At 38.2% G+C, this 17,963-nt stretch overlaps 1 protein-coding gene across 20 annotated transcripts in view; it reads right to left on the reverse strand.

Annotated features, from left to right (window-relative positions):
* KIF1B (kinesin family member 1B) overlaps nt 1-17,963 on the reverse strand; it is a 96,848-nt gene that overhangs the window by 35,502 nt on the left and 43,383 nt on the right. For 19 of the 20 annotated variants that reach the window (XM_055704067.1, XM_055704060.1, XM_055704055.1 and 16 more), the window contains 6 exons: nt 17,395-17,474; nt 15,892-15,998; nt 15,328-15,411; nt 13,572-13,752; nt 13,082-13,154; nt 444-534 (listed from right to left, as the gene is read on the reverse strand). In XM_055704067.1, the coding sequence (XP_055560042.1) occupies nt 444-534; nt 13,082-13,154; nt 13,572-13,752; nt 15,328-15,411; nt 15,892-15,998; nt 17,395-17,474 (616 nt within the window). Of the gene's footprint in view, nt 1-443; nt 535-3,876; nt 9,012-13,081; nt 13,155-13,571; nt 13,753-15,327; nt 15,412-15,891; nt 15,999-17,394; nt 17,475-17,963 lie in introns of those variants that run through there. The other variant, XM_055704070.1, reaches the window with a different exon arrangement.

Consider the following 17,963-nt stretch of genomic DNA (forward strand, 5'->3'; position numbering starts at 1 on the left):
ACTGTATCTACTGTCCAGAAATGGGGTTATACTGCCACATCACAGCATGAGTTCTAAGAATTCCTACCAAGGAGAAAAAAGAAACTTTGAAGTCAAAACAAGGAAACAAAGGCAAAAGTATTATTTTGGTTTAAGACATCTGAACTCTGTTAGTGCCAAAAAGAAATCAATTCCTTTGGATTCAAGAGTACCAAATCAAAGCTCATAGTTAAACTAATCTAGTTTGTGCATCAATTGAATCTGGGGATGCATATCTGCTGTTGATGTGGAGCTTATTCTACGAATAGGTATTTTACATCTTTACGCTGTGAAGATCACAAGTCAGGAAGTTATGAAATATTTTGCGTTTTCCAAAGTGAGTTTTCTACCTACTGCAAGAGATGCTGTAGCAACTGCTCCTTTAAGCTTGGCTTTATCCAAATTATTTTTAGCTTCAAACTCACCTTCTTCCTCCTCCTCCTCCTCTGTTGTTTCAGCTGCCAAGGATCGTGTCTCTACCTGCTTCTGTAAGGCCTGCAGTTTACTCTCATAGTCCTGTGGGGAGAGAGAAGATACCGTGTAGGAGGACAGACAAAAGCAAGGAGAACAGTTAAGAAAGACTAACGCCTCAGATGGAATGACAGACAGAGAACAAATACATCAAGACATTTCCATTAAAGCTCAGAGGTCACATACCAACATGTATTGGTTTTGCACAATCTGTCCTTGAAAAGTGAGAAGACAGAGGCCAACACAATTAAGACAGTAGTGTTTTTTAAAATTGTCAGCTATACATGCTCATATTATCTGTAAGAGGGAAAGGTTTAGGAATTATTTTTTAAGTAAATTTTTGCTAAAAACTGGAAAAAGGGGATTTTTGGGGGGGAACCTGCTTGCTGCTTTCAGGTAGGTAGGAAAGAGGCAGAAATAGAGAAAAGCACAGAAATAAACTTTAAATGGGAGAATTATTCACCTTCATTTTCTCAGACAGAAGGATTAACAGCACTACTGATTTGCCTTTTGATAAAAAAAAAATAATCAAGATTTTCCTCTTTGAATGTAAGTACCACTCTCTCACATGTGTATTTAACATATCACAAGATGACAAAAAAGCCACCACCCTGGCAAGTGGGCAGAGAAGTTGTGCAGAGGTTTCCCCACAAGAAGCACTTCAAGGACACCTTCTGATGTAAGAGCATATTCTTCCTGTTCAGCATAATTGTGCCTTGAAATAAATGCTACTAAGACTTAATGATCCTTTTATTATTTGCCGGTAAACGAAATACAAATTCAAGTTATTTAAAACAGACACAGTCTCTGTGCTCCTAGTCTCAGAGCCTACCTCACTACTCTATTTTATTTTTTCTTTTAAGATAATCCTTTGGTATTTATTACACAAATTAAAACTGGCTTCTCAAGATTTTTATACAACAGTTGCAACAACAATTCACTGTTACAGAGTTCTTAAGGAGAATTCTTGAAGCCACTTATCTTGTACTCCAACCTTCTCTCTTCCACAGTTTCAAATCCTAAAATTGTTCTCCAATGCACTGTTTGCAGTAATGCATTCTGAAATCTAACAGCTCTAGAAGGAAACCTTTATGCTTTCTTTTAAGCATCCCATCTAAACAGCCACAATACTTCGGTTTTGTACAGCAAGTATAGTACCTAACATTGCCACAATGTGATAGCACCAAATTTAACACAAGTTCAGTCAGAACAGTGTCTGGAAAGGAGATAAACATGAAATACATTATTTTAAGTTTACAAGTAATGTTTCCTGGAAGTAGCATGTAAAAACAGCAGCTGTGCTCTTAGAAAGTGCAGGATTTTCAACACCCAGGACCTTTAGGGAAGGGAAAAAAAAAAAAAAAGGAACTATTAAAGATATATGGTCTTTGTATGAGGGCTGTGTTTTAATTTTCTGATTCCCTCTTGAAATGTTATTTGGCTAAAATGCTCTTTCTTCAACTGTGTCTGCTCCATTCACTCTTAAGATAGCTACATACTCACAGTGTAAGTAAATCTTAGCTCACAGCAAAAGAACTACAGACAAAATATACATACATCCTTCCTTTTGATATTCCTTCTGAAATTCTTAATGATTCACCAAAAAAACTATTCTAGACTCCATGAGGAGTTTCAGACTTATCTACAGTTCTTCAACACCCAGCATACTATGAGCAATTCATTAACATAAAGGTACTCTCTCTGATATTTTTCCTCTACGTCCATCTAGACAATGCTATTATCTTTTAAAGCAAGATAAAACAGGTCAGATGCGAAGTGACAAAACCAAGCTTCTCTTATTTGCAAAGAAGGGCAAAATAATTTATTTTTCTGTAGTTTGAAGCTGATAATCTGAGGATGTCAATTTGAACAGCCAGATTGTAGAAATGAAAAGCTCTTCAAGTAGTGTTTAAGTAGAATCTTTGATCAGATTCTTTTGGAGAAACTGAGAAGCTGCAGGGGGAATGGTCAAAAATCAGGAGCATTCCACTGTCAAAATTCTACTTCCAGCATGAAAAACCCAGGCACATTAAATTCATTCAAACACAAAGACTTGCTTCTTGTCTTCTCTATTTTCAGATTTGTGAGCCAACTGTATCTTCTGTACATTTAAATACATAGATAAATAAATGCTCAATATAAGCAGACACTTTTTATTGACTCCACACTAACAAACATTACTTTTAAAACTAAATAAAAAGAGTTGAAGTTTGTTTTCCCGTATCAAAAAAGCAGCAGGTACCATCTCCCTAAGCAGAAAAACAGGACTAAATTGCCTCCAGGCACTTGATACTATGGTAGCATTTTAAAATAATTGGCACTGAACAACAGATGAGGGATGAATTTCAGGTTGGTTCACACAGAAGTGCACTGACTGCACTGTAAAGGGGTTGGTCTGCTCTACTGAGGACTGGTCAGCTCTCCATGTAAACATTTCCAGATCCGATTAGTGGTAACACACACATAATCGTTAGTACCAAGGTAAAGGTGCCTCAACTGCTAGAAAAGAAAAAAAAAAAAAAAAACACCACCAACCAACCCTGCATCTAGAAGCTGCTCTGAAGGTCCATGTCCCAGCCTCCCCGGAACACAATGCATACTGTTGTACAGCTTCAAACTGATTGATATCATTAGCTCCACAAATGTGGAAAAAAGGGAATGTAAAGTTTATTTTGCCCAGGGGCATGGAAATATCTGAAGCTACAAACCAACAAACGAAAAAAAACAACAAATAAACAAAAAAACCACCACCACACCACACCCCCCCAAAAAACCAATGTTTTTGTTAACAAAAAAAACACCACCACACACACCCAAAAAAAACCCAACACCCCCCCCATATCATACTCTCGGATCAGACTAGGCTAAGCTTTTCAACACCAGGATGGACCAGCTTCTTAAGTAGAACACTATCATAACAAGTTAGATTCTATCTACATGTTGTCTGCAAAGGTACTGCAGTGTGTGATCCTCTCCTGGATTTGAGGTATACAAAAAAGTCAGTTTCTTTTGTCTTCAATGAGCAAACAAATAAGAACAGCCAGCACTGTATTTTCTTCCAGAATTTAAACAAATAGCATACAAGATGGTACGATGGGAAAGCACTGAAGAGTATGGCTTGTATTCCTTTGTGCTACAAAAAAGCTTTTTTTAAAAAATAAAAATAAAAATTTTAAATAAGCTACGTGACAGTAGACACACAAATCTGTGTAGGCTGCTTTTCACTTAACAGCAGAAAAATCAGGGTGGACAAACTTACAACAATCAGACTGAGGAACTATTAATGAAACCTTTTAAACATTGATAGAACAATACCAACCCCAACAAAAAAAAAAAATCAGGACAAGCCTGCAATCAAATTTCATTTCCATTTCACTGAGACAAGTCTGACACTTACAAGAGTATTTCATAGTTTATTGAAAGAGCACTTGTTACAATACAAACCAGTTCTGCTTTTCACAAGGCAGATGCTTGCTCTTAAGACAATCCAAATCTTGTTTTTTCTTAAACAATGGACAGATCTGAAAATCCCATTTAAATCAAAGGCAGCTCACTGATTTCTTTACAGTACAAATGGGTACACAGCATGGATTTCTCATGTGGCAGCTCTTGAAGTGGTTCAATGGGAAGTATCCAAGTCAAAATTTCAACATATAAAGAATAAATTTCAACATATAAAGGATAAAGGACAAATAGTGAAGGAGATACTGAAACTAAGCTGAATGTACTGATAAAAATAGCATCCTCTAATTTGACAGATCCCTAAACTCAAATTGCTTGAGAAAGTATGTTGAAGTCAATCAGAGGAGCGTTAGTGGCATGCATTTCCCCCCACCCCCCTCCCCAAATCCACATGTCCCTAGTGAACCCTAAAGGTTATTTAAGAAATCATCACTAAGGCACAGGTGGATACAAGCCAGCTGTCAAAGCACACAGCACATCAGCACTTAGCAATGGCAATTAAGCTTACTAGAACAGCACTCCCATCATGGATGCCTCGTTTCCATTAACCTGAAAGCCTTTTCACACAATCTTCCATGGAAGCAGCTGTACTACTGTTCATTAGCTCCATTAATACAAAATCTGCAGTGAGAGGTGTGTGTACTTCCAAATAGTGCAAGAGGATCATAAATTTCTCACATTGCTCCCCTTATCAGATGAGGCACTGCAATCAATATTCAAGTTTTAAAGTGGGCAATTATTTTCACAGGAGCTTCCCCCTCCCCCCCCAGTTTCATTTCTGTAATACCCTCCCAAAAGCCAGGAAGAAAGCTGCTTCCTCTGAGCTGGTTGGACTCACATTTTGACACTGACTATCCTTTTGGGTTTTTTGTCGAATCATACAACAACAGAATAGGCAGGGTTGTTTTTCTAGTGCTGCACTAAAACAGCAGGGTAAGACAGATTGATGGCGACCTACTGTTCACCATCATCACCACCACCACAGGCATTTACAGATACTTCTTCTCAGATTTCGAAGCCGAAATAAGTTGGCAAAAACTTTTTAGTGTCTAGTATTAAAATGTCAAGCAGCAGGAGCTTTAATCTCATGTCAGTACATGTAGTTGCACAGACTTAAAATTACTCCATGCTCAATCATGTGGTGATTTTACAAAGGCAGCCAAAATCCTCAACAAAAATAGGACACAAGATAAAACTGGTTTGGTCTTCTCTCATGACCTATGCCATGCAGACTAACTCTGCTCGGCTCACTGATTCCCACAGAATTGAGAGGATTTTCCCGAGCATACATTTTTAAGAGAGACCAAGCCTTTCCGATGATATGAAAGAACTCATTACTCGACATGCATAAAAACAAAGTGTAATGCAGTACTAAAACAGGATTCTAAAATAAAGGCAACAGCAAAATATTACTTTCAGCCCAAAACTAATTTTGCAATTCTGACTCAAGCTCAAAGAAAGTATTGCTCATCTACCAAGGCTTCTTTTTTTAATAATAAAGACATTTTTGGACATGATGCTTTATTTCCTTCATTCAAGTAGGCCAAAGCATGACACAAATGCACGTTACAAAGCTATATTTGGACACAAAATTAAACCTGCCAAAATACAAAATAAAAGTCCCAAGTGATGGAACCAGCTCATTCTTTTTGGACAGTTAGAGGACTGACGTTATCTCCTACATCAGAGGGCCATTATGCTATCAGTAACATGTGTAGAGACTTAAGGGTTGACACTTGATTAATCAATATTGAAATGCTGCATGGCTGCCACATAATGTGTGTTGCAACCAGCACCTACATCACACACAGCTGGGGGGGGAAGGTGGGGGGGGGCAGTAGGACAGGAAAAACAAGATGGAAAGTAAGCTTGAGGCACTTCCTACTCACCTACAGCTAGGCTGACACACACAGAAATACAAATTACCAGTAGGTCTTACATTTTATCAAAAAATAAGCAACCTCAAGTAAATGAAGGATACTTGTGCAAAACAGCACAAATCATTTCACTGTACAGGCACACTGCAAAGTGGACCTATCTTACCAAGTGTGGTACAGTGGCCAATTTTGTTTCTAAAATCATATTCAAGTTTTAAATTTAAAAGCAATATTAAGTCCTCAAAGCTTTAGATCAGCACATACTTAAGTCCACAGATTTTCAGAAGTGCGTGCAATTTTGTCTTGCACTTTAACAAACTCAGAAAGTATATAATTATAAATGGGACTCTCCAACTGAGATAAAACCCCAAGGTTATGAAGCCTATTCCTTAATCAGTGTTCTTCTGTAATTTGTCTGAAACAGTCTGAAGTAGGGATTGCAAGCATTTGTTTTATGGCACATCACCTGCAAGTATACACCTCTTCAGATCAAAACAGATACTAAAATTTTGAAGTCTCATTTTGAATGTGGGGAAAAGGAAAATGAATCCTATCTTCTGCTCAAAATGACCTTCTTTATTAAAGAAGTCTTGAAACAGGGGCTTAATCCAAGATCAGAGGCACTAACATGAGGTATCACATTAAGATGAAACAGTTAAATTCCCCTATCTTTGTGAATTCAGCCAATTCACAACGGTTATCTGTAAGTCTTCATAAGAATAACTATTTCAATAACATCTCCCAGACTCATGCCCAAGAAAGCTGAAAACTTAATAAAAAAAATTGCTATTTGAGGCTTCTTCCTGCACCAGTGTCAAAAAATCCTAGTTCCTTTTTACACAATCTCTGTATAATAATTAAAAACTATTATGTTGAGAGAGACAATGGGAATTAGAAAAACTTATTTCCAACATACTGTTTCAGCAACATATATATATTCTGAAATAAAATTCCATTCAGGCAGGTTTAACTGTCACAGCAATTTCATACCAGTAACTATGAACTTAGGCTGAAGGAGAAAAGACAACTACTTGGAGAGTAGGTCTGTTATGACCCAATGCTCTTCTTAATTTCTCTATAAAAAAAAGCCACATATCTTGTCAGCCCACAACTTTTGGTTTAAAGATTATTGTAACTATTAAGAATTTTAGCTGAGTGGAAAATAACTGTTCTGAAGAGCCAGATCAATTTTAAAACAGATGGTCAGTTTCCTTATTGCTAAGAAAAAGCTCACAAGAAACATTCAATGCTATAACTAAATTCCTCTTTTGATTGTCTACATAGATCACGGGAGGCAGGTAGCATTTTGTAAGTTCCAGACAATATTTTCAGCATTAGAAAAATATTCAAGACACACAAAAAAAACCTGGTAAATGAGCTAGCAGGGAAGTTCGCCCCTCCACATCCCTCCCTCCAAGTCTTCTAGTCTATGAAAAAAGTTCTTACAATTTTACAGAATGTTCTTCCAATCAATGTTGTTAAAACCGCAACAAGTCACATGCAAACTGAACGGGCTGAAGGGCCAGTACCTTGTGTCTGTATGTTCAATTATTCAAGTTCTACCTGGCCAAACAAAACCCAAGACATAAGCAAAGCCAATCCTGGCTGTTTCTCAGTGATAAGCCAGAATTGCCCCTGCTTCCCTCCTCCCCCAGACTACTCTTGGCCAACTACTCATACTGTAGTTTCTCTGCCCGCTTTGAGGTTAGGTGCTGAGAATTGGCGCCTCATCCGTGGGGGCGTCACAAACTGGTTATAGTGGTTAAGCCGGTCCGTCTGTTTTGGGTGGGAGTTAGCTGTATTGCCTTCTGCACTGCCTCCATTGTTCTGATTGCAGTAAGGTTGCCGGTGCTGGTGGATGTGGCGTTTTTGCTGGAAAGTCTGCAGGTCCGGATTCTGCTGCCCGCTGTACGAGTGCAATGATTCAGATGAGCCTGATGTCTGACGCCGTAAGCTTTTCTGAGAGCCATTATTGAGAGAATTGCTTCTCCAGCGCAACTGAGGCGATGGCTGCTGCTGACTGCTAGGCTGTGACTGTGTGTTTAACTGCTGCCTGTTAATTTTGATATTATCTTGATTCCTCTGGGGGCCATAAAGATTCCAGAGCTGCTGAGGGTCTTTAGAAGCAGCTCTACTTTCTTTTTCTTTGTTTTCATCTTTGTTCTTATCATCTTCTTTTGGAATTCTAACCTCAATAACTTCATCTTCTGTGATAATGATATGGGTGCCCGGACTCCACGAGTTCCTATGTTTGGGATTGCTTTTGAAAGGAAAGCGGGGCTTGCGATTTTCAGGCGGAATAAACCTGTGAGGCATATTTTGTCGACGAAGTTGTTTTGCTATTTCCTGCTGCTGCAGATTTTTAAATCTAATCTGTTCTTGCCTCATCCAACGTAATCGCCCACGTCTGAAAGCTGGATCACCTGCCATTAACTGAGAAACACGCTCTTCTTTAGCAAGATCATCGTTCTCACTTCTTTTTAAGTCATCTGTGGGCTTTTTATCCACATCCACTACACTGGCAGAGTTTGGAGACTTAGCATTGGCTAAGGTTGACTGAGCTTTCTCTGGAGACCCTATCAGAGGTAAAACCTTCTCCATTTTCAGCATCTTATTTCTAAGAACTTTTATCTCCTCGTCCTTCATGTTGTTCTGCTTCTTCACTTCTTGCAAGATATCTTCCAATTTATCTATATGCACCTTAAGGTCATCCACATCAGTTACTCCTTTACCATTGGCCATAATATCTTCAATTTTCTCATCTCCAACTCCTACTGTATCCCAGACATCACGAGCAACAGCTCGCCAAGATTCACGCTCATTTGGATCCTTTTTCCCATACATGGCACAAAGCTCTTTCATTTTAACAATGGCCAGAGCCTCAATCTCCTGCCTAGTGTGCCTGAAGTCATTGAGTGCTACCTCATAGCATATCTCTTTCACAGCCTGAATCTTTAAGTCTGAGATGGTAACCCATTTGGAGTCTTTGCTAAGGCGTCGACGTTGGGGTATCTGGTACATTTTAATAGGCTCTCGTTTCTTCCCACTGCTGGGGAGGCCACACTTTTTTACAATGGTTTGGAGCTTGCTGGGGGGCAGCTTCTCTCTCAAGGAGGTGATCAGTCTCCAACTCTCCTCACACGATCTCTTGTCCGAATCATCCCCACTATCAGAGTCTGCATCCTTTGGAAAAACAAAAATCAAGAAGTGGCCCCAAAATAACCAAAATTAAAATTGTAAGAAAACGGAAAAGCTAAACAAGAAGTAGCAGGCAAAGAAAACTAAATAAAAAAAAAATCAAAATAGAACAAGTGATAAGGGAGTCCCTGAAGACTGAGTGTTAGGACATTAAAATGTATCTTCAAGAGGCATGGACTGTCAAAATTGGAGCTCTTCACTAAGTTAAGATTAACATTATATTTATAAGCCTTATTATCTCAAAACAGCAGATAATCTAAACTCTTCCCTCCCACTCCCTTCCAAAAAATCTTTAAAAAGATCAACTAAAAGCAAGTTCCTGATTTAAAAAATGAAAAACCAAATGTAATCTGCACTTCACACATGCTACAAAGACATGCAAATCCCCGCCACACACATTTGCCTTGGTGACTGCTGTTGCTTCTTTCAGCAAATCCTCCCCACGTAGGTGAACACAACAGCCATCATAGAAGATCTCATGAGCAGCCAGAGTAAGTCGGGTTAACACTGGTTAGTAACGTTGCACGTGGTTGCAGGAATGCTCAAGTTTAGAATCCACTTCACTACAATAGCAGCCAGAGAAGTGTTAGACGATAAGAAAAAAATGAAACAGAAGCAGCCGAAAGGTTCAATGTTAAAAGGACTGTAAGTGCCACTACGACAGGTGAAGACAGTGGTTCATACTCCAAGACTTGCTACAAGCTAAAAGGATATCCAGAATCAGAGTTTCAGAGGTGGGCTGTGGTTTGTTTTTGGGGTTTTTTCCCCCCCATTTGTCACCTTGTTGCTTAGTTTAAAGAAAAAGAGGCATTAATAGTCTTGTCTGTCCGAAGAATGAGTTTCAGAAGAATGCTGCAGTAATGACTTTTTTTTTTTAATTGTTTTAGTATGAATTCTCTATTTGATATCCTTGATTTGTCCTCTTCTCAAACCCTAGAGCCTGGAGCTTCCACACACTTGCTAAGAGTTATGCGTGTTTTGCTTCTTCATTACAAGTTTTCCACCTTTTGCTAAATGATTTTTAATGAGCAGTGCTTCAGGTTTCCATATGCTAGGAATGTTTGTTCAGGTATACTGCCACCAGAAGTTAAGAACAACCATTATTGCTTACTGCAACCAGGAACTAAAGTCAGACTACTTTTCTTTAAAGGATTATTAAGTTAAGATGTCTCTTTAACAAATAAAAAGTCCTATGTATTACTGTCATCCAAACATCTTCAATAAAACACAGCAGTCTGTCTCTAATGAACCCCTACCTAACACCCTTATTTTTCACATAAAGAACTATAATACATGAGAAATCAGGAACCGTAACAGCCAGTTACTCTAAAACCAAAGGAAACCCAGGTCATTGACTTAGAACCACAGGCTCCTAGACTTAAGACTTCGGGTAAAAGACCACAAAGAACAGGGAATACAATATAATTTGTTTTGGGAATGATAAAACGGAGTAAAAGAAATACTGTTCTGCCCTATGGTCAACAAGCTCCATAGCCTAAGAGTCACATTATCTGAGCTTCTTGTGACCTTATGTATTTCTAATATTTAAGAATAGCACTAGCGAATCAACTTTTCCTAGTTTAGGTCAAAAATATAGCAAAACATTGTTTAGAAACAGAATATAAACTCTCTGAGTTTACAGCTGACAAAATTTGTGGCCTAAGGAAGCAGCGTCTAGCAAACTGCATATTGCAGTGGAAACAGAAGATGCCCAGGAGGAAGACACTGTACAATCTACACATTCAAGGTTACATCCAGAAAGGCAAAACACGACCTACTCAAACATTGCCACAAATTCCACAGGATTATTCTTATAGGTTACAAAATTACCATATTACTACTTATGGGTAAAGCAGGTTTTGTGGATAAAAAGCTGATTAAGAGACACTATGTGGTCGTTGCTCTATGTGCACTCAGAGGTTAACCAGACCAATTATATAGGTATATACCCACATTCTAATAGCAAGTGGTCACTGCAAACGCATTATGACCAAGAAAATCAGGAAGATAATTTTAGCTCTATTAAACACATTTTCACATTCAATCTGTAAAATGGAAAATTATTATTTCTACTCCCTAGTAATACTAGCAAGGCAAATATATATTAGCTGGAAATTTGGGGGGACAAGAGCTGTTATTTATCTTTTTTGTATAGCACATCTGACAAATAAACACTCAAATTGGTGGGAATCTCAGCACAAAACCAAAACCACAAGGTTAACTGGATTAGCCAGCTTCTTATAGCCAAGATTATACTCCAATTTAGAACAAGAATAATATTTATATTTCAATATCAGTCTGAAACAGCAGTAAGTTAGAAAACCTGATATTGGAGCTGGATATCACAGCAACACAAAAATTTTTAAGGTATACAAGCTGAAATGCATCCCCAGACTTCCCAGTCATTATTCAACTATTGTTCTATGAATGCATTAATTCTGTCCATTCCAGACTGTGTACAGTGACATAGAAACGACAAAGTGCATCAAGAAGTTTTGCTGTCATCTGAAATATTTTTATTAATCATTGCAATAAGCAGGGTACTGCTTAACTGACCAATGATCTCGTGTGCTATGATCCCTTACAACTAGGAAAGGTGTCCTTCAGGAATAACACTGGTAATGCATATAGGATAGTCTTCCACTTTTGTCCACTAACTGAAATCAGCAAAACCAAGCCAAAACAAGCTTAAAGAAATCAGCAACCTTATTACAGTATTAAACAACCTACTATCTAAAGAACCTTCCCTTATTCTTAAGTATATGGGGAAACAAATTCCCTTCGCAACTCTTTCATAAGTGCAGCCTTATTTATTTGAAGCAGCTCCCCAGACAGCCAATTCTCACGTCTTTAATTCATACAATAGCTTGGCTTATGCCTATCAGCTAAAATTTAAGGGACGGAATTCCCATTACTTGCATCTCCCTTTGACACGTAGCCAAAACTACTCTCCATCCAAGAAATTAGTCCCTTGCAATGAAATAATCAGAGGTGCAGAAGTCTCAGTGTATAATATAAATAAAATTTTAAAACTATGTAGCTTCTACCTATAGAAGTCACAGTACTTTGCTCCATTCTGGTTTTGGGAAAAGGGGAAGGGCTTTACAGTTTAAAACCCAGCATGCATTTAACCCACAGTTTTCAGTGATCTCAAACTCATATTACAGACAAATGAATCACAATTCTGAAATTTTTATTAGAATTCAGGTACAACTATGTTTATGTTCTGGCTAAAAACAACCCCATGTAGTTAAAGCAGAATCAGGAGACTCCGGTTTCTTAAGGAAATCTAGATTTCATTCCTGGGCTTGGTCTTGTGTTTAAAATTCACAGGGTGCTTGAAGACTGCATACATTTCTATTTGTAATGCACTTCAGAAGATAGTTGTTGTGAGAAGACTGAAGTCTTCCTATATCAAACTTAATTTATCAGACTTCCTATTTAAGAAATAGGTGGTATGGTGGAATTCTCATTGCTCTGAATGAATTAACATTCCCTCTGCACACTGCTTCCTAGTCAGAACCCCACTATCAGCATGTGTACCATTAAGACCCTTACAAGGAACTCCATGCAGGGGAAGGGAGAAGGGTTAAAACATGCACAATGCAGCAACATTTTAGACATCATTCAAAATAATAAACCTAGTGTATCAATGTTCTAGGAACCTCTTTGGCAGCACAAAATTAGTATGTTCTGGTGATCCAAGACAAAAATAAAGGCAAACATCCCAAGAAGTAGCTGTTTAGACTACTGAAAAGGAACTTCAAAAAAACCAGAGCATAGAAATGCCCTTCTTTCAGGTTAAGTTGCCAGAAAACGAACCTGTCCCAACAAAAACTGATAAAAGCTACTTCATTGTCAATTACAATCTCTGAATTAACACGAAGGAGCTCACTTACACTGACAATAATTTACTGTAGAGACAAAGTATTTGAAAGCAAAGGGAGAACTGCATTGTGCCGACAACCCAAGCAGGTTTCCTAAACTTTCAGATAAGCAAGGACAGGAATTACTGTTTGCTGAAGGTATAGTTAATCTGAAGTAAGGACACGTACCAGCCTTTGCTGCTCCAACAAGAGATCAGCTTCCTCCTTCTCTTTCTTATATAAAATCTCCATTTCTTGTAATCTGAAGATGAACAAAAGAAAAAAAAAAAGTAGTCAAAAGAGGTCATTATTGTCACAATGGCATTACTCTACACACACAGCCCACTGAACTACAGCTACAAGGATAAAAGTCATTCCACTTAAAAGGAACCGTTATTTGTCTGTTATAGTACTACAGAACTGAAACTTCCTCTAAGTTTCAGTTTAGTCCTTCACCCAAATGTGCACAGGGTTAGTGGCAGGTTCTTACCTGTGATTTTTAAAGGAGCTAGAGAACTGAAACACTGAAATAAAATAACGAGGAAGCTTTCTGAACTGTCAGAACAGGTAGCAGAGATGCTATGTGGCAGAACCTAAGTTTAGGTTTGCACGGACACCAGCCAAATAACCAACATTTGCCTCCTCCTTGTTTCAGATTGAAATCGAGTTATTTTGTTACCTTTTCTCCATCTCCTGCTTCATGTCAATGCCCTGCTTCTCCAGAAGCTCCCTCTGAGCAAATGTCCAGTCAACTGGCTCAGAGGGAGTCTCAGCTGATGGTGTTTTCTCTCTTTCTGCTCGTGCTTGCTCTGGGTGGTTGAATCTGAAGACGTGATTTTTACCCATGATGATACGATTTCCTAAAACATAGGAACAGAAGTTAAGTCTTTCAGGTAAGTATTCCAAAGCCATTGAAAAACATCACTAAATTATTCGTCCTATCTATCCTCTTGGGTGACAGCATAAGAAAAGATTGCCCTGTAAGGATTTCTGTGTACACTGAAGTTACTAGGTGTCAAGAAAAAAACAAAAGAATGCCTGGTTTGTAAAGGACAAGACGCTGCTGATAAGAAGCAGTGCTCACAAAGGACATCATCGTCCCAGCAGAGTTTATAAAAAATAAAAGGACAAACTTGGAGACTGACCAACAGTGGCAGTGAATAAAACATCACTAAATCCCATTCCTCTCCTCCAGTGACAGAACATGAGCAAAAGCCACTTCAGCAAAATTTTCAGCTTGGAAAAGCCTAACTTCAAACACTGGAATGCATGGTGCTTACTTTTCTTTAAGATATGGTTTACATGTATTGGTTTTATTGGAGTCCTAATCAGTGGGATTTTACACCTTCTTTTACACTCATGTAAAAAGAGCTGAGGAAATCTCATATTAAGTCTTTTAGATAAATCCTAGAGATATCAAATGTCCACAAGGCCTGAAACATGTGCGTGATGGAAGACAGTAAAATGCCTCTGCTCTTCCAGAGAATATATTAATGTAGTTAACATTTTAAAAAGACATTCCAGTAAAAATAGACCAAAGTAACCAAAACTGTCCTTATAAATATATTACTAAAATATAGACTCTTAAAGATGTCAGAGACTATGTCTATATTCTTCTAGTAACTCAATCATGTAGATGCAGGGGGAAAAATAAAAAAACCCAACATCTACTTCAAGACAAAGTAATTACTAAATGATAAAAGTCATGCTATTTAATATGAGCCATATGCAGGCACAGAACAGCAAAACCTGTTCCTCCTTCATTGTCCAGACTTGTGCTGAAGTCAGTACACTTGCTTCCATGAAAATGCTCACTTATAACTTGACACAAATAACTCAGGAGGTGGGGTTTTTTTGTTTGGTTTGTTACCAGTAGAAAAGTGGGGGAGGGCCACAAAAAGCATGATATCTTGAAAGAGATAGGTTAAACCCCGTAATTTAGGGAAGTCTCTCCCTCCTCTAAATCTTCGCCCACATGTCTTTTTAAAGGAATGTAGGGGACTGAGTGGGAAATCTAATGAGAGCAAAGAGAATCTGTTGTATTCCCGCAGAGGGTCATATCTAAGCTTTGCCAGGAAACCAGGAATTTTCCATCAGCAACTGGCAGTCTGTCTGCTCTGTCTCACTGAGACTGCCAAGGGCAATAGGCTTGGGCAAGAATGTATTTGAATAATATCAGGGTAAGCAGAAGGACAAGCAGGATGCTGTGTGGCGGTGCATATTTAAGTACACATACAGCTAGTGCAGGAAAGAATGAAAGAAAATTAACTGCTGTCAATACAAAAATGGTACCAACTTCTGTTTAAAAGCTACGCTCCAAAAAAGTAACACTGCTGTCCTTGAACAGCACCCAGCATTCTCTACATATGATGCAAATATCACATATGGACAATTCTTAGGTACAGAGTCTACCAAAAAATCCTAACAATTCTTACCTGAGCGCAACTGCACAGGCTGCACAACCCTCTTGCCATTAACATAAGTCTCTGATCGTTCACAAGGCTCCAAAGTAACAATAACTATGAAGAAAACAAACAACATGGATGAATGAGACTTTAGAGAGCACAGTATAGAAACAGAAGTGTGCAGACCCTACAGGCCTCTCATTTTCTGCCTATCTTCCTACTAACACCAAAACAAGATACAAATGAACCGCTCCTTGATGCCATGGCTAAAACAGAAATAACGCCCCACAAGAAGAATCAATACTACTGACAACTCCAGATATTGCAGCTGGAAATTATTAATGTTTTTTCTGTTTGAATTTTCATGTTTGTAGTTAACGAAGATCAGAACTTAACTCTTATACTGACTGCAGCAATTGAAGCTAAATCTAAATCTAAATCACTTAAATCTAATTTTCTTCGCCTAAGACTCAAAAAACCCAGCGAGTCAAAGATGATTGTTTCCTTGAGGTAAGAGAAACTTACAAATACCAAGCCAACTATTAAGTAATAGGGGAAAGATTCAACAATACTTTGCTAGAAGTAGGTTTTTACCTTCACCATTGTTGTTCCTCTCACTTCGAAAGATACAGTGTTCTTCTTTGATATGAGCCCCACTCAGTACAATGTCTTGCCTTCGCTCAGCGTCAGCCTGGCCAACCCTGGGTCCAAGAGAAGATATTTCAAGAGCAAATCAGACACTTCCTACAACCCTCAGAAATACCCTGGAAAATGGTCTACACTATTAAAACCATCCTTCAAGTTCAAAGGGTAGAAATAGCACTTTGCATTGCAGAAAACTTACCAGATGCACCATAAATTGGAGGATAACTGCTTGACAAAAGAAAAGAGATGTTTCCTCTCTCTTAAAACATATAATTTAAAGAGAGAACTGAAATGTTAAAACACCTTCGGATTTAATGTGTTTCCTTGTCTCTTGTGTACCCCCTTCTCCCTTTAGCAAAGGCACACAGAAGGAAAAAAAAAACCACAAAACTAACAGGAACTTCCAGTGGTGCATTTCAGCTGGCATACAATGATCGTGCCTTCCAATAATCACCATCTGCACTTTAACAAAGCAGTAAAAATGGCTCGGGAGACTCTTGCTGACTAACATGATGCCACACGCAGTTTCATCCAGCTTCCAGACAGTGAGAGGCTAGGAGTATCCCTGGAGCTTGAAGATTTATGTCCATTCCAAACTCAAATATTTGAGGAACTCTAGATACGGACAACTTAGTTTTCAATCCTAATGTTTATGAACTTCTTGCTCTACTTATTACTCTATACATTTCTGCTGTCCACTAGCTAGGCTCAAAATTTAAAATGGTTTCTTAAGCCCTAAGCTATTCTATTGATTGTTCTGCACTGAATTCTCTACAAGTTTGATATTCTTTTCAGTGGGTCCAATGCATATTAGAGTAGTACCATACAGCAGCACCTGTCTGTGTACTCTTCCCCATCTGTTCCCAAAGAATATACAAACTAAGCAACCAAACATGGCTTAGTGCTCCAAAGATAACAAAAATCACCTCTATTCTTCCAGATGTCTTGAAACAAGTTTTGGAATAAAATCCATTTTAAATTCCAAATCTGGCTATTAAATTTAGTCTCATACATGTGAATACAGAGTATGTTAACTGTGCAGAGGCAAAGATAAGAGTTTATTTTAAAAATGAAGTGAATGCTCATCCATATTCTAGTTGCTTTTATCAAGTTTTCAATCCTCCACCCACCAGAATCTCAAAGGTATTTTCAGGAAGTTTTATTATTTTTGGTTTGCGGTATCTTAGATATCATGCTTTCTTTTATTGCCCAAGTGTAGTAACGAACTTGTTATAAAGCTAAGTGACTGCACCCATTACTCTGAAAGCAAAAAATCAACCTAAAAGAAAAAGCGTTTATGTACTTTTTTCCACCTACAACAATCTCATGCTTTGTTTGTACCTGCAAGCTGAATAGTTCAATGCACAGTTACTTAATCTCACGGTGTCTCCAGCATGGGGTTTTAAGCAAGCAAAGAAGCAGACCTCAGAGTGTATTAACACCAATCCTCACCTAGTAATACCATCTTTGATGTAGTAAAGCAGACATTCAGACATGAGAGGATCTTCATTAAGGTTTACAAGATGAGGAGTCTAAAAGAACAAAAAGGAAAGTTAATTAAGAACGGAAGACCTATTTTCAGGCTTCTTCCCACAGCTGTGGAAGATGCACATTAATCCAGCAGCCTTGCTATGTATCTTGAGGTTATGCCATAATGCATTTTTTCAAATATAACCTCTTGCGGTACTGAAGAGCATAAAAAAGGAACAGCAGAAATAGAGCCCAGATTGCTTAGTTATCTGAAATATCAATTGAGGGAATAAAGGCTTCAGCTGGAAAAAAAACCAAACACCACAATTCCTTGTAAAGTCTCTGTAAATTTGTTAAGGGAAGTCCAACAGCAGAAAGAAACAGTAAAATTTTTAAACTGATGGGGAATCGACTTTGACTTTTCTTGGGCAAAACAGGTGTGATGCTCATTTGGCAAAGTCCATTAACATCCAAAGAAAATCTAAAACTACTAGCATTCTTCAATACAAACAGCTAAAAAGCTCTCCATCTAAAGTTCTTCTAAATTCAAA

This window comes from Falco cherrug, chromosome 3 (genome assembly GCF_023634085.1).
Source record: "Falco cherrug isolate bFalChe1 chromosome 3, bFalChe1.pri, whole genome shotgun sequence".
Classification (NCBI taxonomy): domain Eukaryota; kingdom Metazoa; phylum Chordata; class Aves; order Falconiformes; family Falconidae; genus Falco; species Falco cherrug.